This window comes from Pocillopora verrucosa, chromosome 14 (genome assembly GCF_036669915.1).
Source record: "Pocillopora verrucosa isolate sample1 chromosome 14, ASM3666991v2, whole genome shotgun sequence".
Classification (NCBI taxonomy): Eukaryota; Metazoa; Cnidaria; class Anthozoa; order Scleractinia; family Pocilloporidae; genus Pocillopora; species Pocillopora verrucosa.
The window spans coordinates 18438802-18462911 of NC_089325.1; the positions used below are offsets into that span (position 1 = coordinate 18438802).

The 24110-nt window shown below is 36.4% G+C and overlaps 1 protein-coding gene across 1 annotated transcript; it reads left to right on the plus strand.

The window, feature by feature from the left end:
* Window positions 1-392: 392 nt before the first annotated feature.
* LOC131787698 (ATP-dependent translocase ABCB1) lies at window positions 393-23858 on the plus strand. Its single transcript, XM_059104784.2, has 27 exons — window positions 393-861; window positions 2159-2228; window positions 4718-5097; window positions 5515-5686; window positions 6231-6355; window positions 7615-7731; window positions 8008-8062; window positions 8946-9059; window positions 9726-9842; window positions 10751-10876; window positions 11427-11630; window positions 12125-12295; window positions 12484-12645; window positions 14238-14310; window positions 14526-14695; window positions 15738-15920; window positions 16384-16488; window positions 16827-16904; window positions 17300-17383; window positions 17855-18064; window positions 18482-18582; window positions 18933-19073; window positions 19561-19717; window positions 20062-20259; window positions 21114-21320; window positions 21666-21812; window positions 22174-23858. Exons 1-27 carry the CDS (start codon window positions 689-691, stop codon window positions 22378-22380), a joined length of 4047 nt encoding a protein of 1348 aa, XP_058960767.2. The 5' UTR covers window positions 393-688; the 3' UTR covers window positions 22381-23858.
* The last annotated feature ends 252 nt before the right edge of the window (window positions 23859-24110 follow it).

A 24110-nucleotide genomic window follows, 5' to 3' on the forward strand; every position in this document is an offset into this window, starting at 1 on the left:
TTACAGATCTTTGAAACAGACGGTAAACAATGTTGACATGTGTGCACTTGTGCCATTCACAGCTTTCAAAACCCTCTTTAAAGCTGCTTTCTGCCCCCCCAAAAAGTTGGTTTTGATAATTCTAAAAGATATCGTCTCACCATCTTAACATTTCTCCCGTATCAATGCTATCAAGGAAAGATTTGCAATATTCACATGTCAGCTGTTCAACTCCATATAAGGACACTCACGAACTGTTACGTGCTTACAGACCTCTTTGTTTTCCGCTATTGAAAGTTAAGCACTCCTGGGATTTCATTGTTGCTAAACTCGATTAAGTAGAAAATCGGAAAGAGGGACGCGTAGTCATGCGCAGTGCACTTGTGACGAAAGGGCGCTAAATTTAGGGGTCACGTAATCTAGCAGATTCAGTCGATGGTCGCTCATAAAACAAGGGCCAGGATATATTGCTGAGCTCAGCCAGGAGATATCGCTGAGCTCAGCTGAAGACTGACCTGTCAGTCGTCACTCCATCAGAATAAAAGAACCTCAGTTGAGAGGTGTTCAGACTACAACACACACATCAGCACAACAATTGTGAGAGACTCGAACGTAGCAGAGAAAGCCACCTGACAATCTTCGGCACCTGTAGGCCGCTTTTTACTTACGAAGACTACATTGTTTTGCTTTGCGGGGTAAATAAATTGTCATGGATGGAATAGAAGGTGCTTACCGTCCGAGGAGTGGATCAAATGAAGTGAAAAATTTGAATGATTTTGAAGTTAAGATTGCTCCTGATGCAATGAATGGTTCGCACTTCACAAACGGTAAAGCAAATATGGCCGTCGAAGTCGACGAAGGCGCTGAAAACAAGGGTGAAAGGTAAGAATGAATACCAAGCCAACCAAGCAATTTGTGCTGAGTCATAAGAAATGGGTGTTTTCCGTGAATGGAAACCAATTTGAACGGTAATCGAGGTTATTTACTTATAAGTAAACGGTTACGTAAGATGGGTGCTTATTTTGCAAACCGCTCTTTTTGAGAGGCGTAGCTCCTGTTTACTCATTTCCTTATAAGTTACTGGAACATGATTGGTTAGCATGTGAGATAACGTGTTTTTGAGGCGGCTATTTTATGCGAAACCTTTGAATCCTTTTTTGTCGTTCACAAGCGCAATTTTTTGTAATTATTAGGAATGAAGCCCTGAAGATGTGCTCCATCACTTCTACTTTGTGTGCAACTTGCTTACTTATTGTGAAGTGATCGCGGAGGAATTAGCTTCATTGGGTTGAGAACAGTCAGTTTGAAAGTGTTAGCGTACTTAGGCGGTGTTACTTGACTTCTGCACTGTAAATAAGGGTGCAGCTATCGACAACTGCCTTGAGCTGTAGGCAATTACATCAACGTGTTATTTTTGTGTTTGTTAATGTGCATGTACATCTTGTAACTTAAAACATGCATCTCATTATTGACATTTTAGGGGTAGTGAAGTGATATGGATTTGAAGAAGATTTTCGCAATTGATGGTAGCAAGCGGGAGTACTGATCTCGTTTCACACACAAATTGTAGAAAAATTCAGGCTTCATGTATACTTTAAACAGCATTTCACACATCACATGTTTAAAAAGGAAAACTTCAAATCTCTCTTTTTGTGTGTGAGGTTTCAGGTTTAAACAAACTGAAAAACGATTCACAAGTCATATGTATTTCTAGAGTCAAATCATACCTCGCATTTTTTCATTAATTTGTAAATCATTCTCGCCTTCCTTTAGAATATTTAAATCAGATTAATTTTGGTCATTTATTAACCCTTTGGCACCCACATGCAAAAAATTGCAATAGTAGCAAATTAGCTACAATCAAGGAAAAAATTGTTGACATATTGACCTTTTCAACCCCAAGTTACTTCAATTTTATCTCTTTTGCCTTTGTTAAATAAACCTATTCACCCCCTTACGATTCCATGAACCTTTACCTATTCATATAGGCATCAGTTAATGGTGGTGGGGGTGGACCCTGTGATGATTTAGAGTGTGGTCGAAATGGGAGTGTTATTCTACACATTAGAACTCTTTAAAGATAATGTGCCAAGCAAGCCCTTTGCATGAATTAATGTAAATCATGACTCATTTGTAAGGATCTGTGTAGTGAAGAACTTGTACTTGCTTACTTTTTTAGTGCTGATAAAGATAAAAAGGGAAAGAAAGAGAAGGAAGAAAAACCACCAGCTGTACCATTACTCAAGCTTGTAAGTTGGTGTTAATGATGCAACTAGATAATGTTTTGGTATAATCATACTATCTGTTTGTCATTGTCTTTCTTCTTGACAATTTAGCTTAAAATTAACCTGTACTTTCCCAATAAGGATAGGCTCCAATGGTTAATTTTCGTACAAAGCACTTCTTGTCAACAAAAAGTGTCGAAATAAATTCAAACAGTCACTAATCAATCACAACTTATACTGTGGCTTGCCTTGAGAAACTGGATTATGTGTTCTTTAGGAACATAAAGATGCAAAAAGAGAACTTGGCCAATATCTAGCCATCTTAACCTCATGCCCTCAGCTAGTATACAATACTAGATAGAATGACATCATCGGAAAAGCTGATAAAAGTTTAAAAATAAATGAAAGTTGATGGTTGATTTTTCTTATTTACCATTGAAAATGAAAACCAGTAATCAAGGCTGTGCTCTAGCGGCGCCCGGTCGCCTCAGGCGACTAACATTTGGTCTCGGGCGACTGAAAAAGAAAAGCGATCACCCGTCTGGGCACATAGATTTCAGCTTGTGTGAAAACCCGAAACGAAACCAGCAAATGTATAGAAACGGAACGGAACGGAATGAAAAGAAACTCCATCGTGCTCCCCGGCTCCCGTTAGCCCGAAAAGCAAAAGCGCTGAAAGCACAGTGCAATCAATAGCCTGTGTGATCTGTACATTTAGGTTAAATATTAAGTTAGGTCATGGGTCTTGTTTTGCTTCGGTGGTTTCTCTTCCGGTTTATTAATATAGTACATGGCCCAGGTTTCTTGTCCATCGAACGACGTGATAAAGCGAACAACTGATTGTAACTAACATTTTATAATTTTACTTGCTAATTTGATGACATTTACAGAACTAAAAAATATTCGGCAGGACAACAACAAGAATTGTTCATGCTCAAAGTTGTCGCGTGTGTTATGTAATATTGTTTCACATGATTTAGCACTAAAATTTTTTTTTTTCCTTGCCCGTGAAAAACTGCACGATTTTTGCACAAGCATGTGTTGAATATCTACTTTTTCTATTGAAGTGGTTGATGCTTATATTTAATTTTTGTGTTTCAACAGTTTCAACAGTGGAGCGCGTGATTTATAAATCGAAACCGTTCTTTATGCAAATTTGTGTTTATCTAATTAGCTTCGTCCGTGGCATGCAAGATGTTTATCAGCACCACATTTGGCGACTTGCTCGCAATTGTAATCATTCGATCAAAGTTTGACGAAAATGAAACTTTAATATAAGAACCCTCTTGTTTCGAAACCTATTATCAATGGATTATGAATTAACTAATTAATCAATTAATTATTTATTAATTAATTAATCAATTCGGGCGACCAACCTGGAAGGCTGGGCGACCTACTTGTCGTGGTTAGGCGCCCAAAGGGTGCCCTGAAAATTTTCCTAGAGCACAGCCTTGAGTAATTAATAATTATTTGGACTGAATGTCATCATTTTGAAGCCAGAGGCACAAATTTCTATGCACTATATAGTGTCAAAGGATTGAACATGTATTTTGAAGTGAAATGTAGCATTCAAAAAAATGTAAGATATTGCTTTTGCTCTGATAGAGTTAGATTGTGTCTTCAGTTTGGCTATTTTATATTTGATAAAAAGAACCTTGTAGATTAAAGCCAATTCAGTTTTCTCCAGGTTGTTACAGTACATTGTTGATCATGTAATGTACACACTATTAGGTGTGAAACACATACTTATTAAGCAAAAAGGCATGCTATAAGTAGTTTAGCTCTGCCCCTTGGTTTCAGCTCAAATGTACTAATGATCCAATATGGCAACCATTGTTGAAGAGAGGCCTTAAACATGTCTATATCTTTCCTTTTTATTTTGATGGTCATTTACATTCAGTATTTGGAAACAGACTTGAGATTATGCCATGGTATTATTACATAATGGTAAAGCGAGTCAATTCAAATTTCAAATTTACTGCCACAAATAAAGATGGTTTCCACCAGAGGAAGGAGATAGAAACCTCAACACATTCTTCCATTGTGATGAAAATGTAGAAACTTATTAGTAAGAGCTTTTGAAAAAATTGGCTGCTGTTCACTCACTTTGGCTCAGCTGTAGCCCAGGCTGTTTGAATCTGTAGGTTTTTCTACAAGTGAAAAAAAACAATGGTTGATTGACAAATGATCCAGAGGTACCTAAGGCACCTCTCCTTTTATAGTGGGCTTTCATGTTTTAAGAAACTCAAAGACACTCATTGTGATTATGTGGTGCACATGTCTTGCTACTCAGTGACAGGGTTATAGGCCCTATTAGAAGGGGGTCTGAGTATCCTTTATCCTATTAATTTTTTTGGCCTAAATATTGGGTATCCTGTCAAGTCCTTTGGTTTCAATCATCCACTTTGACATCACTAAGTCTCTGTTTTAATATCCTGAATCCCATTAATTTTTCCTCAAGTATTACAAATTTCCTATATCTGATAACCCCAAATTTTCATATTGTTTTTCAGTTTCGATTTAGTGATAAAGTAGATGTTCTGCTCATGGTATTGGGAACCATATCATCAATTGGCCATGGTGCAGCTGTTCCTCTACAGTTCATTATCTTTGGTGACCTTATCAACAGCTTCATTAATTTTGACAAATTAAAATCAGATACCAACACAAAGCCATTTGATCTTGAAGGAGAGATGACACAATTTGCCTTGTACTATGTCTATTTAGCTATTGGAAACATGGTTGTTGCGTATGGTCAGATGGCATTTTGGTCTCTTACTGCTACTCGACAAGTGAAAAAAATGCGTTTAGCTTTCTTTCAATCTGTCCTTAAGCAAGACATAGGTTGGTTTGACACAACTGATCCAGGAGAACTCAACAGTAGGCTCACTGAGTAAGTCCCATATTTTGATTTAAAATGTCTGACTAACAATAGGATTGCAATAATTTTCCTACAGGCTCATGCAATTTTGTTGTCTTTGAACAATTTACTTGACTTACCTATACTCACTGTACTCATTATTATTATTGTGAGTAGTGTGCATGTACTCAGATATCATGAATGTCACTTGCTATAACATATGCTTTAAGTATGGAGAGGTGATGTAGGCATATAATCTTTGTTGCACATATTTTGCAACCAACATGAATTTAAAATTGAACAAACTCATTAGGAATTATTACAAATTTAGAAGGATTACCATTTATGATGGAAAATTGCAAAATTATTTCATATCAAGTCTTGAATGTAGAAGGAAATTACCATCAGAAGACAACAAATTTAAGATAGTTCTCACTATTAATTTCTCAGAGACCTTGACAAAGTAAATGATGGCATCGGTCAGAAAATTGGTATGTTCCTTCAAGCCATCACAATAGTTCTTGTTGGCTTCATTATGGGATTTGTTTATGGTTGGAAATTAACCCTTGTAATAATTGCTGTCAGCCCTCTTCTGGTTATTGCAGGTGGACTTATGGCAAAGGTAAATGTAAATGTTTATAAACCAATTTTTTGTACTGCAAACAACCACTCCTTTCTGATAAAGGGCAATAGTTTAGAAATATGACAGATTTCTTTGTCCCACAGTTGCTGTTTGTAGGTTTTACCTGATCTTACACATAGTGCAACAGCTTACTGGTTATGTTGAACTACATGAACAGTAGAAACTAATACATTCAGCCAAAATTTTGAACTCAAAGTCAAAAGATTATGCATAATGACATAGCTCCCAATATAACATACAGCAATTGAAATTAGCTTTTTGCCAGCTTTCATGCATGTAATTAGTCTCCTCTACCAACCAAAACACAATTTTAAGCAAGTTCAATAACACTGATGGTATACCTATGTTACTTAAAGTAGACATCAAATTTCTGAGAAGTGAAGTGTTCCAGAATTTTCTTGTAACACTTTTAAAATTAGTGTTTTGTTCTTTCATGATGAGTGTGAATTTGTTAAATTCCAACACATGACTTCTTTTAAAACAATAGTCAGTAAACACTTAATTAACTTTTGAACTGTGGCAGATGTTGTCTTCGATTACAACCAAGGAGCTTGACGCTTATGCTAAAGCTGGAAGCATAGCAGAAGAGGTACTTTCATCAATCAGAACTGTAGCTGCCTTTGGAGGGGAGAGGAAAGAAATTGAAAGGTATGAACACACCTTGTTGAACACTATATATAAACAAAGAAGAAAGAAGCTGAAATAATTATTTGTTAATTGGTTGGTTGATAAATAAATTGATTGATGCAGTCATTTGTTGATTGCTTCATGCACTGATTGCTTGATTCCTTGGTTCCTTGACTTCTTCATTTCTAGACTGATTGATATATAGAACAAGGCTTGCATAGCTACCTGGGAGATTTTAGGTCATGTTCTTCAGAAACCTCCCATATAGCTTATTATTCCACTAGTAGGTCATTATTAGTGCTTTCGATAACACCTGGTACCAGCGGGAGCTCCAGCAGGTGTTCTATTGTGAATCATCTGCCATACTTTGGAAGCTTTCAAGCAAACTCACGAAGTGAGTCCATATACATACACATTTCCACAATTCAGTTTATTTACCTACTTTTGGCATGAAAAGTTGGCCGTTTCTCCCTTCTACTTACCATTACTGTCTAAATTCTCATCACATTCATTCCAAGTGTCCTATTTAAGGAATTCAATCTAGATTGCCAAGAACCCATACTAAAGAAACACAATTTACATCTGATCCTCAACAAAAAATATAGAAAACAAGAATTCACTCATAACCAATTAGTGCTAAGTAATTTTGATCTTAAGTAATATTTGAATCCAATTTGGAATTGCATAAACACCGTTTATCAAACAAGTGTGTCAATCTCTGTTTAATCAGTGTTACTCATAAGTTACCAAGCAAATTTTCAGAAAGAGGTTCTCCCTTGTGGCATTCAAAGTGCAAGTTGACAGATATGTTGTCGAACGTGGAGAAAAAGTGTACTGTAGATGAAAGTTAAGCCTGAAACATTCAAACAATCCTGGACATCCAGCTAATTAACTTTTAAAAAATACTTTGTGTTTGTCTTGTCACAATATGCAATGATGGCTCACTGAGATTTGAAGGTAAAATATTTTACAGTTAGATAAATAGTGGGCTGAAATTAAGACTGTGTGATGAGGTTTGTGCACTATTTGACAGCAATAAACTGTAATTGTTTACATTTCAGTATTCATGGACTTTCACTCCTAGTTAATCCTAGATTTAAATATTTGGCGGCCAAAAAAAATACAAAAATTGATGAACTTATGTAAATTATCCTTGTCGGTGTACTTGTATTGTCAAAAAAATGTTGCAATTGAGCCAAGTGGGTGTTAGAACATAGTAGTCATCCAATGTCCAACCACAGAGAAGGATTCAAAGTTAAAATCCCTTTTTTCTACTTTAGATATTCATCGCATTTGGGAGAAGCCCGAGACTTTGGCACTAAGAAAGGTCTCATGTCTGGTTTTGGCATGGGCTTTTTTCAAGTCATCATGTTTGGCAGTTATGCCTTGGCTTTTTGGTATGTAAGAAAAAGAGGAAGTTATAAGGGAACTGAATGAATTTTGCACCTGAGTGAAATTTAACACTTCTTAAATTCATTTCCATTAGTTAAAAAAACAAAGGAAAAACAGAAAATTTTTACTTGTACACCATCCGACACACTCCTCAGAAGCCTTGGTGTCACTTCACCCACTGTCTATATTTTAGCATGCCTTGCATTCACAATGATGTATTGTTACTTCTTACAAATGATTGCTATCTTCTCAATTAGATGTGATGTATGATTGTTCTGTAGGTATGGTGCAAAGTTAATCATTGATGGAGAAATGAATGGAGGCGACCTGCTCATTGTATGAAGCATTTTGTTTGATACAAGAATTTTGTTTGATAACAACATTTAAGAGTTTAAAAGTATATTTGGATGAAACCTTTTATTTATTTCTTCTCTCATGTGAAATACAATTATTTTTATTCCCTTTAACTGCATTGATAGTTAGTGGAGTTTTTAACATGTATGCTGAAATGTGTATACTATATACAAATCTGTTTGAGGTTACTGTCAACCAAATATGGTGGGTTCCAAAGAAATCATTCTACGCTACTACTTAGAGAAAAGCAGAAGGAAAAGTGAGCAAATCAAGCTGGGAAAAAGAAAACTTAACTGTGATTTCTTTGGCTTGGGCTCTCTCATTCTCCAAAATGTGCTAGAAATTCCTTTTTGTCATGCAGTGCAAGATCCTGGACAGAAGCCTGTGGCAAATATCAACACTGCTGGAGGCCTTTCCAATTGTGACACTTTTTGTTCTTTGGAACAGGTTCCCCAGAAACATTCTTTCAGCCATATCTCACAATATTCTTCAGATGTGACAATTTTTTTGGCAAATGATACTTACCTGCTTTCTCTAACTAAAGAGCAAAAAGACTAATTTCAAAAATTTTGACAAGATTTTGTTGACAGTAACCTTAAATTGCAGTCATGGAGAATGTTTGTTGTGGAGACACCTTGAAAAATGTGTTTATGATCTGACCTTGGAGCCCAGTAGCCTTTTTTTTTAAACATTTTGAATCACAGTATATCTTAAATTTCCAGTATTACAATTTTGTTTGGAATGATTTCTTCCCTAACCCATTAAAGTAATTCAATAGGGATGCGTGTGGTTTCTGTTACTAAGTCCATGCATGTAGGAAGGCATTACTTTCATTTTTTGTTTTTTGTTGTTGTTGTTGATCTAGGTGTTCTTTTCAGTTATGTTTGGAGCTATGCAGCTTGGTCAAGCTGGTCCAAACTTTGAGTCCATAGCAACAGCACAAGGAGCAGCATATAAAGTTTTTCTTGTTATTGACAGGGTAAATAGCCATTAACAGTATGGCATCATTGTCATTGCAAAAGATAAAGCTGTGCAAATGCAAACTCAGCAACTTTTGTTTTCAATTAGGCATTCATATTAAGTTTCAGGTTTTGTCCAACTGTTTTTGGCTTCACTTTCAGAGACTTTCAGAAAACCTCAGCCCTTTCAATATGATATTTTTTTTTCTCAGAAAAATCACTTGTCTCAATTTTTTATGTCATAACAAATTAAAGTTACCTGAGTTGTGGAATGGGCTAAAATTTCCTCCTTTAAAATTCTGCCAAATCCTTAGATGTGTAGCACATCAGCAATAAGATAGGGTTAAAATAATGTCCGTTAGTGAGCTGGTAAAATATCTCATTAGGATTTTTACAGTGCTTGAATGAAAATACATTTTGACAGATCTTTTGCTGACAAACTTCAAATCTGTGTCTTGTAATTGTTTGATACATCATACTTTTCCATTTAATTGTGCTGAGTGTGGTACTGATGATTTGCAACATTTCTACCAAATAAAGTTGCAGGATATCCTTTATTTTTATAATAACTATTTTAACTCTACAACTGTGTTCACAGGAAAAACAAAAATTTTCTGGTGATGATTGATTCTCATGGCAGCAAGTTTTATTAATTTTTAACTTTGCTTTTGCTTAATGCAATGAAGATTCCTCCAATTGACTCAAGTTCTGCTGATGGTGAAGTGCTAGATCACAGTTCTTTCAAGGGAAACATACTTTTTAAGAACATTGAATTTTCCTATCCATCGAGACCAGATATAAAGGTTAGTTATATGTATTTGGACAATTCTTCTGGTAAAATTATAGTTGATCTTGCAACAGCAACATTAGGAAAAAATGGTCCACCCATTTTTTTTTTGTTTTTTTAACTGAATTCAAAGGCCTATAGGAAGAAGTCCATTTGGAGGTGCTTAGTTTTGTTTTGTTTTTGCTTGTTGTTGTTGTTGTTTTTTTTTGTTTTTTTTTTTTTAATATTCACTGCCATTTTTTCTTAGCAAGAATAATTTCAAATGTACACAACATGGGAAATTTATTGTCCTTTTATTTGTCTTTATAAAAGAGGGACTTTCAGCAAGTGTATGAAATCAAATTTGCTTGTATCTAGAAAGAGTATAAATGTAAGTGTGCTACATTTAAGTACAACTGGCTTAAAGGTATCTTAGGTAAAGACATTTAATACATGTTTGAAAATTTACAAAACCTCTGTTTGACCTACTTGTATAGGGGCATTTCTCCAGTCTATTCTAAGTTCTCTTGTGTGAGTGATTTTTGAAGGTCCAGGTATTTCTTTTGTCATGGTTTTGGTCAGTCTCCAACAGGGTAATTCTTTCCATTGCTGTCACTACCACGCCTCTGTAGGAGAATTGCAACAATCTGCCTATCTTTGAAATTTTGCAGTATTTTGCACATTCATCTCCTTCATCTCTCACTTTAGTCACTCTCCAATGTTCTTGCTCCATATCTTTCCTAACATTTTTGTTTTTGTATATTTTTTCTCTCTTTTCCTCCCTTAAAGCCTTATGGCTTTTGCTTCTTGTTACTACTTTGGTAAATTTTGATACGATTATGGTCTACTAACAATTCTAGAATTGTAAGATTGATATACTGGTAATACTGTGGAGAAGGTAACTTGATATTGAATTGTCAGCACGTCATGTAATATGTTTTTCAGACTTTAAATGGCTTAGACCTGACTGTTGAAAGTGGACAGACTGTGGCATTGGTGGGTGAGAGTGGCTGTGGAAAGAGTACAGTAGTTAAGCTTTTACAGAGGTTCTATGACCCAAGTGGTGGTGAGGTGAGATTTGATGATTCTCTGACACTTTTAGCCCACAGACCCTGATTGGTTTGGCTCCATCAATATTATCATTATTCCTTTTATTGGTGCTATTATTTTAGCAGACAGTTGTAATCTCTTGTAGTAAAGGGTTGAACTTAGGGGTAACATTTGATCATGTAGCCTGAGTATGATGATGTTTCAATTACTGTAGTGGGTGTCATTGTCTCACCTATGAGGGTAACTTCTGTAAAGTTTGTCAAAAAATCAGTCACTATCATAGGCAATTCCTACCCTGGTAATCAGACTACTTGATCAAAGAATAATCTCAGATTAAAACTTGATGGCTAATTTTGTTTTTCTATAAATTAAAGTGTAATATGTACTTTATCCTCTTAGGAAAGGGAGATAATCAATCTAGTGACAAAAGATACAAAATGTTACTAGGCATGTGTACTGCTCTTAAAAACAAAAGAGAGCTAAGTTTTCCCCAAACCAAAATATTTCAACTGAAGAGAAGTGCAGTTCCAATGCTTGCTGGGTGATAATGTACTTTTTTATTATCATGAAGGTAACTGTTGATGGCTATGACATTCGCAATTTGAACCTAAAGTGGTTACGTGAGCAAATTGGTGTTGTGAGTCAAGAGCCAATTCTTTTTGCCACCACAATAGCTGAGAACATCAGGTATGGTAAAGATGGTGTGACACAGGAGGATATTGAAAGAGCAACAAAGATGGCAAATGCCCATGACTTCATTCAAAGACTCCCACAAGTAAGTAGAAATTGTTTCACAAAAGGCATTAGCTCTCTGCAAGTGTATTCACTGTAACTTCCTTCCCAGTCAATTAAGAGTAGTGGATGCATGAGATATCCTAGAGTTTTCAACATTTCTATATCCAACCCAGATAGATTATTGCCCCCTTTAGCTAATAAATTTGCCCAAACCAGGCAACTAAGGCACACATCAACACTGACTAGATCAGCGTGGGAAGGGGGAAAAGGAAGGTTTGGATGGGTAGGAGAAGGGGAACACTTGAAAACAAATGCTGCAAAACTGCAAAAACCTATTGAAATCATCTTCTACATACGCTGTAAATCCTTGAGAACTCAAGAATCTATCAAGATGAAGTTGCAACATTCCCAGTGAACCTGTACAGACAATGAGCACTGAAGAGTAGAGCTTGCTGATCTTCTGGTGGTAAATTTTGTTAGAATTTCTACTTAATGAAATTTATGATTGCTTTTCTCTACTTCTTTGTTTTGTAGGGCTATGATACTCTTGTTGGTGAACGTGGAACTCAACTCAGTGGAGGACAGAAGCAGCGTATTGCAATTGCACGAGCTCTGGTAAAAGATCCAAGGATTTTGTTGTTAGATGAAGCAACATCAGCACTGGACAGTGAAAGTGAATCAATTGTACAAGCTGCTTTGGATCAAGTGAGTCATTGATGCCTTTATATCATGAATGTATTGCTTTTCCCAAGCTTGTCAAGAAATCCTCTTGACATATTCAGAAATAGAAAAGGGTGACTCAATATTAAATTGAATCAACTTATATAATTAAGCGTTTTCTCATAGTGTCGCCATATTTTAATCTCAATTCTATGATTTTCCTTATTTTCTAGGCTCGTCAGGGTCGAACAACCATTGTGATTGCTCATCGTTTGTCAACAGTTCAGAATGCAGATGTTATAGCTGCCATACAGGGTGGTGTGGTGGTTGAGAAAGGAAGCCATGATGAACTCATGCAGACTGATGGAGTTTATCACCAACTTGTCACATTACAGGTACATATTTTAGATCTACTTCCTGATCTTTCTTGTTTAGCAGTGTTTAAAGTTATTGTGTAACTGCCACTTTGCTCATATTATGCGGACCTGACTGTTTGTAATCTTACCATTGGGCTGTAATTGAGGAAATTATAACACAAGCAGAGATGGAAATCACCAAAGAGAAAATGAAATTGACTGTCCATGTTTTGAAGGTTTCCACCCTGTTGTTTCATTATGTATAGTAATAAAACTCACACACAGCAAAAACTTGTATAGTTTATACTAACAGTTTGGTGTTCACAAACTAAACAGAACAAAACAGAAATTATGAAAAATGTGACATAACAGGCATAACTGTTAAAATTTTTTACAAATAATGGAGTCAGAACAACTACAAAAGGGAAAAATAGTGAAGTGCTTTGTGATCACATGGAGATGTTGTCGTGATGAAAGTTCTCTATTTTGGTTGCTATGATCAACGCGTGGTTTCACATCTTTTCGCGTTTATGTTCAATCTAAACATGATTTCGCATATTCGTCAGTCTAAAACTAATAAATACTGTAAAGAAAGGTTAACTTAGTAATAACAAGCAGGTTCATCTTTACTCAAGTCTGATAAAAAAGTAAAGCAATGTTGAAATAATGAAATCAAGGTTTACTTTGGTCTGGTTGCTATGATCAACGTGTATACGTATAGTTGTTTCGGTAGTCCCAGATTCCACGCACACGGCAGGTACTTCACAAGTTTCAAAATGGCCGTCACAACAGACAGCGTATACCGTTTACTAGTTTTGTAAGATTAGAAGTTTACAGGCTTAGTTTAGACTTGGAACGAAGTGACTATTCTTTGGAACGAAGTGGTTTGGAACGAGGTGGTCATGGAACGAAATGACCGGATACTCTTGAGGGCATCTAAGTAGCTATCAGCAAATGGGAAAATTATCTTAAGTGCCCTTTTCTGTATGGATTCAATTTTGGCAGACAGATAATCTGGAATGGATTGCCACACTGGCGCGGCATACTCTAGAACAGACCTAACAGAGCTTGTATAGACCTTTAACATGCCACATTGATCTATGCCAGCTCAACATAGCATACATAGGGAGTAGAGCTTCTTGCAAGCTTTTTTATATATGTAGTCAACATGACTATTCCACTTTAGGTCATTATCGATAAATGCTCCTAGAATCTTGTAAGTAGCGACACGTTTTATGCTGTTGTTATGGTCTGAGAGTAAAGTTAGGATATAACATAAAGTTTATTAACATCTCTTCACATTTAATAGGGTTTAAGATTCACCTTTTTTTCTACCTCTGTTCAAAAGCTTCAGTCTTGGGCCATTACCTTATTGATAAAATATACATATTCACAATTTTGTTCTAAAAACCTGGTTCACTTTTAAGTGAAGATCATGGTAGCACCAGAACCGATGCATTAGAAATAGTGCAATCCTGTTGCTAAAATGTAAAACCATGTGCAGGAACTGTTTTATGTATCTCTGAGGTTGTTGAGAAACATTAGAAGGCAATGAATTCTTTGGTGGGTCTCATGGGAAGAACTGATCTGTAATTATTGTTGTTTTAGCATTGTTTATTATTATTTCATAGACTTTTGAGGAGGACAAAGAGGACAAAGAAATTGGTGATAATGATAATGAAACAGAGGACATTGAGGATAAAGGTAGGAAGGACAGCTGACATCAAGCAAAAAGACATAAAATGTTGGAAAGATATCATTGAAACAAAAATGTAATACAATAATACAGTATTTATCCAGTAGAACAAAATAACAACTAGTACGGTAAAGATATTGACAACTGTTTTTGCAATATTTTAGCAATGATATGAGTGCATGTCGCTTCATTAACCTTTTTATGAACATTTTCTGATTCTTAGAACAGACAGCAGCAGTGAACTTTATGCGCAGCATGTCCCATATGTCGAGTGACAGTGAGCACGAAGACACTGAGCTTGAGAGGAAGCTCTCAAGAAGAGCATCACAAAGATTGTCTACCAAGAGGAGGGGCAGTTCTGCATTTGATCGGCCAGCCTCTGCGAAGTCTGTGGTATGTGCATGTATTTGGTGTTGACTTGCAGACTTATAGGCTGACTTTATGTTGCATGGAAAAAAGGATGCAAAGTTATCACAAGATTAAATTACAAGAATCAGTCATTGACCATAGGCCTTACAATAAATTAGTTTCCTCTACAGAGAAAATTTTAAGTTATCTTCTTAAAAAAATGAGACAAGTTAAAACTAAGTCAATGGACAATGTAGCAGTTTCACCATATTGATATTGGTGGGGGGGGGGGGGCAGCAAGGGAAGTTTGCAGGCTGGGGTATTGTATGGAGCTTTTTCTCAATTTACTCAGCTACTTTGCTGGCTTTGTTTCCCCAACCTCACCCCCTCAACTTTTTGGGTAAGTATTTATGCTAGAAACTTGGTCAGAAACTTGGTGGTGTGTTGTTGGTTGCTTGGAGGTTGGCTGTGACTTGGTGCCTTCTTCAGTTATCAGCATTTCTGACAAGTTCCCACCAAAAAGAATCAGTATTGCAAAAACTATAAAATTAGAAAAAGAAAATAATATTATTTATCAAAAGGAGGCAGAAGTTTAGGGTTGGTTTTTTTTAGAAGAAATGTGCTGTAACCTAGCAGGGAATAACAGTTCAAAATACATTTATTTCTGGGTAATGAATAACAAATTTACAAAATAAGTCCCCAGCTGAGCAGAAACTTTGGTCATAGCAAACTACTATTTAAATTTCTGTCTTTAAAATTGGAAAAATGGCCAATCATATTTTTAAACTTATGAAATTTTAATGGTACCTGATAGTTAATTATTTGGTTATCATATGAATGAGTGTTTGAATTCAGTTGTTGCTGAGATATTGAAATGGATAAATTTACAGTGATCATTCATTTCTGAAGCATTATTACAGTGAATAGCAGCAGAGAAAACTTTATAATTCATAGTCCTTACTCATTAATGTTGCAAGTAATCATTTGATTGCAATTTTGCTCGTTTCTTTTTTTTCTTATAATTAATGTTTGTTGCATCCAGGTAATTGCAGTAGTATTAATCATTAATTGTTGTCACAAATATTAGGGTAAGAATGACAAAGATGATAAAGAGAAAATTTTGGAGGAGGAAGTGGAGCCAGCTCCTGTGATGCGTATTATAAAGTTAAACAAAACAGAATGGCCATATTTGGTATTAGGAAGTGTAGCCGGGGCCATAAATGGATTGTTCCCATTTGCCTTTGCATTGGTTCTGTCTGAAATTCTTGAGGTAAACCGTATAATGGCTGCAAGCCTTAGCAAAGAATAACACTAGTTTTGATGACAGTGGCAACCATTGCTAAACCACGCATACTTACTGAAAAACCACTTTGAAAATTTTAAGACATAGTCGTGTTCCTGTCTCAAATTTTTCAAAGTGCTTATTCAGATCCACATCAATTGAAATAGACCATTTAAAGATGCTAAAGATGTTGATAATGACCAAACGTTGTTTCTTTGCACTTTTAACAAATGAGGCAGTGTCAAACTCACACATACAAAGTAATGAGAAGGCTCTTCCCTGCCATAAGGAAAATTTATTTGCATTACCTGTAATTTTTTTTCATTTAGTTGTGCTGCTGTTTTTGTTTTTTTTTTTTAATTCTTATTTTTATTTTATTTTATTGTTATTTTTTTTAGAAGGGTGTGCTCATACATGTAATTTTCAAACTACTTTTATTTCTCCTTTATAGGTTTTCACTTTACACGATAAAGGTGAAATGAAGAAGCAGTCGGAATTCTGGTCACTCATGTTTCTCGCCATTGGTGTTGCAAGTTTTGTTGCAAATGTTATACAGGTTAAATATGACTGGATTTTATCATAGAAATGTATTTAATTCTGCATTATTTGCTCTTGCTTCTTAGAATGCAATTCTCCCAGTTTCATAGCAAATGTTGTTTTGTACAACACAGAGTCGATATTTGTAACAGTCCTACATCTGTGCCATTTAAGTGGCAATAATTATTCAAATTTCAGTTATCCAATTTTTAGTTGACTTTACATACAAATCAGAGCAATACACTGCTAATACTGCAAATGTAACACTACTCTGTGCTTATACTTCCCAGTGTGGTGCATTACAAGAATATTAGTCACTTCTAGGCGATAAAAGTGTCATTCTTTTTACTTTGTTAGAGTTTTATGTTCGCTAAGTCAGGCGAACTGTTAACTTTACGCCTGAGAAAAATGGCATTTGAGGCCATCCTAAGACAGGTCAGTAATTTACTGGTAAAGTAATAACGTGTGAAGTGGTAAATGTGACTAAGCAAATACAGTACTCACTCCTTCCTCTGATAGTTTTAGTACTGCGCTAGTCTGGCCTAGTGGCTCGGCATTTTTATTGCAAAAGAACGGTATAACTGTTACAGTAGTCTCGTTCATTTCTGTGGAACGAATAGTGTCAAAGACAAATTTATAGCAGTCCAGGAGATTTTTCTGTGTTTTCTAAATTTCTGTTAAAATAATCAATCCAGCTCAGGAATGGATGGATAGTTTATAAATTTTTGGATGTTGTTTCGACAGTATATATGCTGTCTCACTGTCACTGTATGCTGTCTCACTGAAGTTCACTGCTTCGTTTACTTATCAGTCTTGTAATTGTTCAACAGGATATGTCGTACTTTGATGATCCGCAGCACAGTACTGGGGCATTGACCACAGCATTGGGAACACACGCCTCGGCTGTTCAAGGGGTAGATATCGCTCTATTCTAATGTGTTTTTTTATTATATTAGATAACTAGTGTTCAATGGCGCAACCGCTTTAGGGGAAGGGATGATAGTCTTCTCAATTAGGTTAAGAGAGAATCAGGTTCATGTGGAGACGTACTCTATAACAGTTACAAGTTAAACCTAGAGCACAGTTACTGAATTTCTTACCTTCTGATTGGCTTACCGAAGCCATGTTACGAGCTTTTAATCTAGCTCTGTGGACATAACTCCAACAAATATGGTCCATGAATTCGTTGGTGAATTGCGAACTTATTTCTGTGTTTGGGCTGTGGAGCAATGGGGGGAAAAACTATAATCTCGTGGTTCTGAAGCTTTGCAAAGAAATGTGAGAACTTTGCCAATTGCCAGTGTTGCAAAATTAGGTAATTCAGCTCGTGAAATGAGGTACTGAGCGTTCGGCCGCTTTAAATGTGTTATACAATATGATTTCAGGCCGCAGGTTCTAGACTCGGCACTATTGCAATGTCTTTGAGCACAGCTATTGCCTGCCTTGTGTATGCTTTTATTAATGGATGGAAGCTGACACTCGTTGTTCTGGCGTTCATCCCGATACTGGTGGTTGCCAGTGCAATTCAGATGAGAGTGTTTGCTGGAGGTAAAGTTTCTAGTGATGGTGAAGACGATTTTGCTCAATCTGGCAAGGTGAGATCCTGATCACCTTTTAAGGAACGTATAGGCGTGTTTACTAGGTAGTCTTCATGGAAACATCAAGGACAGTCTTCATGTGGGTTTCCCGCTCAATTTTTAACTGCATGTGAAATTTGCCATGCGGTATAAATATGTATGTAAAAAGCATTTGAAAAGCATACAAAAAGGTTTGAAATATTTCATCCCTTACAGAAAGTGTTTTTACACCCTATTCAGTTAGCTCTTAAAGAGTTCAAGTGAAAAACTTTGGACTCATGCATGCACTTTAGGGCTGCGACAACGATTCGTGACTGAATAAGATTATAACCAGTTTTAAAGCTCTTACAGTAGTATTGAAAAATATCTTTTAAAAAACATGGTCTCTGAATGACATTGTTTTAACCCTGGCTGCACTTTATTTGGTCTTCATAGATCGCAGTTGAAACTATAGAAAATATCAGAACTGTGGCTTCACTGGGCAGGGAAACCACCTTCTATAACGATTACAGTCGAGCTTTGATCGGCCCCTACAAGTAAGTGATAACAGAACGAGGCTCAAACAGCAAGAGTATGATTTGGATTAATTCTTCTTGAAACGTGACTCAGAGCATGTAAATTATAATGTTACATCTAACTTGCGAGAAGCCAGGGAAACATGATACATTTGTAGCTCGGGGAAACTTCTGTAATTGCCGGCGTGAGAAAAGAGAACAACGAAATTGTTTTTTATTAGTATTTTTCGTGATTTCTTGCTCCTCACTGAAACGGAGTGAACCATTTTTATATATGATGTCATTGTAATATTTTATATTTATCCGCTTGTGTTTTTGTTTGTTTCTTATCGCCCCTTCACTGACATTTGTAACTTTCTCCTGACTTGTAGAAAAGCAATGAAACGGGCTCACTTACAAGGGGCTTCATTTGGTTTATCAGAGGCGTTCATGTTCTTTGCTAATGCAGTCGCTTTCAGATATGGGGGGTATCTTGTGGTAAAAAGAGAGATGGACATGGATGAAGTTATGAAGTGAGTACTGTTCTTTTACAACTTTGCATGGAAATAAACTGCTGATTTCTATAAATACACAGTGGACGCGAGTAGGAAGACTAGTTGTGGTACATCAAATCGAGGCTAGCTGTTAAACTTCCTGTGCAAAGCTAGGAAAAGTCAGTGATTTTATTCTCTATTTGTTGGATTGGTTTGTTTGGCTTTTGGTTCATTAAGGTCTTGTCGGATAGTTATTTGGTGGTTGTGAGATAGAACTTCGTAAAAACAGCAATTTATGTTTACCAGTAAACCTGGAGTAAGTGTTCAGGTATGGAGTCAGTTTTCCAGAGTCGTCACCAAACTTATCAAGTGTGCGTCATTTGGACGGAATGTTTACATGGTTTTTAGATGTAAACCAGGGTTCGTTTGGGATCGAGTGTATTTAAAGATGGGAACAGCGTGTTTTGAGCCACTGTTACATGAACGAACATCTAATGTTCGTTGTGTTGGTGTTTTTTGTCGGCAGGGTGGTACTGTCCATCTTGATGGGTGGATTTGTGCTGGGTCAAGTTAGTGCCTTGTCTCCAGACTATGAGAAAGCCAAGATAGCTGCTGCTCGCCTCTTTAAACTTTTTGATCGCAAGTCTCTGGTCGACAGTTCATCTCAAGATGGTTTAACACCGGTTAGTTAACTTAGCTACAGAGTTTGGAAACAGACTTAAAAAGAAATAAGAAACTCTTGAAAACTTTAGAGAACTGAAGCTTCTTAACTAACTAAAATGTAGCACCTCTCAGGTGAAAGAAGTGTGTTGGGTTTAGTTTTAAAATCGGATTAGATCATCCTTTCTGTTGATGGAAATTGTGTCAATTAATAGGCTTCGGTGTAATATTTTCATTTTTAAGAACTTTTCTTTCCACAACATGAAGATTTTCTTGCCTAATGGGTCTGTATTTAAAAAAATTGTAGAACTAAATGATCGAATATTTTTCAAATAACAACTCGATGTTTTTCATCATCTTCCTACAGAATTCTATGGTGGGAACAATCCAGTTACGCAGCGTACGTTTCCGTTATCCGACGCGACAAAATGTCAAAGTACTACGCGGATTAACACTGTCAATTCGGAAAGGACAAAAACTTGCTCTTGTTGGCTCCAGTGGCTGTGGTAAAAGTACAGTTGTTTCCCTCTTGGAGAGATTTTACGATGCTGAGGACGGAGAAGTGGTAAGTTTCAAGTTCTTCACATATCCTAAAATACAAAGAAAATTATTAGAAACTTTGCTAATAATAAAAAATAATTCGAAAGTTTGGTTTGGCTTACATATGCCTACCATTGTGTAATAGCATTATACTCTGTGAATCTTAAGATGTTGTACGTGTTCATTATCATTACTACTGTATTGGTAAAGATGGGTTAGCAAAAATTTTACTTGATATTCCATGGTAACTCTCTACCTAACGATCATAGTTTTCCCGCTGGTGGGATATAGAAATGATTATAGCCAACTCATAACCAACGTGCGTCCGCAGATTTATTTGTAGAGTCAATAAAAGGGACGAGTTTCTAAAGAAACTGTGGTACTGCGTCGGTGGGAGAGTATAAACAGGGTAATGTAGTGTTATCAACTGAGTTGATAACGTAAATTGGCCACTGTTAAGAGCTCAAACTCTCTGGCCAATTTATAGTGTCAACTCAGTTGATAACACTAAATTACCCTGTTATTTGTAGAGTGACTGCTTTACGACTAAGGTGAAAAATTTCTTCTTGTGTCTTTCTAAGTTCTAGCATTTGTATTGTACCTCTAATCAATCATTAAGCCGATGCACGCATTCACAATACCAAACATTACTTCGACTGCAAACTACAGAAAGAACTATAACATACCGTAACGGTTACGGTATGTTGTAGTTCTTTCTGTAGTTTGCAGTCGAAGTAATGTTTGGTATTGTGAATGCGTGCATCGGCTTAATGATTGATTAGAAGTACAATACAAATGCTAGAATCTAGTATCTATGAAGAGCAAATGAAATTAATACACAGTGCAGAGTCACTTTATAACTGATGTTCTTCGTTACAGGCCATCGACGGTAACAATGTCCGAACTCTGAACATTCAGTGGCTGCGCTCTCATATTGGTATTGTGTCACAGGAGCCCATATTGTTTGGCTGCAGTATCGCCGATAATATCGCGTATGGTGACAACTCCCGTCAAGTCAGTCATGATGAAATAGAGGCAGCGGCTAAATCAGCCAATGTACACAGTTTCATCAATTCTCTTCCCCTGGTATGGAAATTTACCGATTAACTCACATATAAGAAGCCAAGTCAAACCTGAAAATTGATCTCCCTGTTGATTAAGGTTTAGGTGCGGTTGTCTTTATTGAAAATACTTTTCACATCTTTCAAGTTTACAGTGCCTCTCTTCAGTCACCAGGTGTATAAATGATTACGTGTAGGAGGGAGTTGTGAAGGAGACATGAGAAAATATTATGGGGAAACCTATGATGTATGAGCATTCTATCCATAGGGTGGAGAAATACTCCCAGTCGCCTCGTCCCACAAAATCCGCCTTAAGCTTAAGTAGAGTGAGTCATTTCGCCTGCATGCTGACTGTTTTTTTCTTATGAAGGGTTATAACACTCTGGTGGGAGACAAAGGGACTCTTATCTCAGGAGGACAGAAGCAAAGAATAGCTATTGCCAGGGCGTTGATCCGCAATCCACATATTTTGCTTCTTGACGAGGCTACCTCTGCCCTGGACACAGAGAGTGAGAAGGTCAGGCAGCCGAACATATCATGCGTCTTACAATTCTGAGGTGGTGCTTGGGTGTTAAATACATTTTGATTTTTCATGAGAAAGGGTTTAATCAACTTTTCTGTTTCGGCGTTTTTGCTTTGAGGTCCTTATTTTTTAAGAAGAGATTTCAAGGCGGTTTCGATGTTTGTGAAAGTGATCTTTTTCCCAGTAAACATTCTGAATGTCACTCTCTTATGGCCTCCTGCCATCCCTGATTACATGTTTCTCCCAAAATTAACAGACAAGAAAGAACACAGGAACATGTTGTCTTCGTCATCGTGTCTAGTTTTTGGCATCACTGATTACTTTTAATGCTGGTTTTCGTTCGATACACTTGTAGGTTGTGCAGCAAGCTCTGGATGCAGCTAGTGAGGGTCGCACAGCTATCATCATTGCACATCGATTGTCCACTGTGCAGAACGCTGACATCATAGCAGTGATCCATCACGGGCGCGTAGCAGAGCAAGGAACTCATCAAGAGTTGTTGAACCTTAAAGGAGTTTACTACGGTCTTGTTACAGCACAAATGCAGAACACAAATAATTAACTTTTTGAAGCGTGTGCAGTTTGATTTTATTTTCATGAATATCTCCTACATACCATGCGTGCATCTTAATGTAAAGAGAGAATTCTTTTGTTACATTATTTATGTGTTAAAATTATTTTTTTGTGGCTGGTATGGTGACCAGACATTGAATTCTTGTACTATTACCAATGTCTCAAAATTCAAACTGTTTCTAAATACCAATTTTCCTTATTTAATTTTAGTTACCTTCGATATTTATCGTGCATGTGTTTGTTTCTCTGATATGTTGGTGTAAAAATGTTTTGTTGAGTTCAGTTTTGTTTTGAATTTTTATTACGATAATCAGGTTTTTAATCAGTAGCTGACTGAGTTTTTCTTCTTTATTTATCATCATAAATATATCTGTAACAAAGTTTTAATGTGGCATTCAAGTTACAATTGAAAATTGGACGAACTAGTGTGTAGGAGGGTTTAAGGAAACAACAATATTTTGATTAATTTGGTTGTATGCTCTCCGTCTTGCCATGATGATGAACGTTCTTGCAACAGAAAGTACAATTTTATGTTTGGAAGCCATTCGCTCGTGAGCATACAGAAACGTTCTTTTCAAAGGTTTTCCAACTAGTTTTGTTAACTTCATATTATAATAAATGTTGCCTTGAAAAGGAGAACTTCATATTCATATACATTGAGGATGAATACTGTGTAACCACACAATGTAACTCAATTCTTATTAACCAATTGTAACTCTGTCAGCATTAACATATACTATAGTGAAACTAGACATTGTTGTATTATTGTAACCATATTTACATATTTTAAAATGAAACGGAACGTTGTATTATTTTAACCACATGTAGAGCCCTCCTTTGCATAGATTGCTTGTCTAAGAGGGTAGTACATGGTGATGAGAACATGTGAATTCTTTTTTAGGGTGATATAAACAGCATTTTATGAATGAGAGATCGTAGAATATTGTCTGAAACTTGAAAAAGTTCATTTCATATGTGAGGCCACCGTGTTTTCATAAGATCAGTTGTGTCTAGAAGATAAGGACAGTTTTTATTTTTATTTCTCAAGCATCTCAGCGGTCCAGAATCCTAAATCTTTGAATCTGAGTAGCTTATTCTGCGCGCTTTGACGATTCGGAATTTTCTCATCCGAACCCGAGGTACGGACCACTTCAAGTTTTGCAATTTGCACTTTTCAAGCGCTTCAGGAGAGAAGCTTTAAGATGTAAAGATTGTAACAAGTGACTTGCAGTTATGGATTCAGACAACGAAAGCTATCAAAGCGCAAGCAAATCTTATTATCCCAAAGAGAAAAGCATGCTTCAAGATAGAGAAACGGCTATCGAGAAACACAAACTGCACTGCGGAAGAAATGTCAACATTTTAAGTGTTTAACGAAGCCCGACGGCCTAAATTTACTACCAAAAAAATTGTTGTGACAGAAACTGAACTGTAGACATTAAATAATTAAAAGCTTTATTAAATCTGCTTGTGTCAAGAGAAAATATCCCATTTGACTTCAGTTTTCGGTGGAGGAGACACAAGATTTATACATGCCATAGTAGCAAACAAACTCTCACAACTTAAAAAAATTAATTCGTATTTACTTACCGTGACTTACTTCGCCAATGAAAACAAACAGAGGTCAATCTTCGTGGATTAATCGTGAATGGAAGAAACCAATACAGAAGATCGTCGTGATAATCATTTAGCTCGAGTTTGTTTGCCAAACCAGACCTG

Coding starts and splice junctions, on each gene's coding strand:
- LOC131787698 (XM_059104784.2), top strand. CDS start 689: ATGGATGGAATAGAAGGTGCTTACCGTCCGAGGAGTGGATCAAATGAA. Junction 8,063..8,945: donor ATGGAGGCGACCTGCTCATT/GTATGAAGCATT, acceptor TTGTTGATCTAG/GTGTTCTTTTCAGTTATGTT. Junction 18,065..18,481: donor ATTTTGCTCAATCTGGCAAG/GTGAGATCCTGA, acceptor TGGTCTTCATAG/ATCGCAGTTGAAACTATAGA.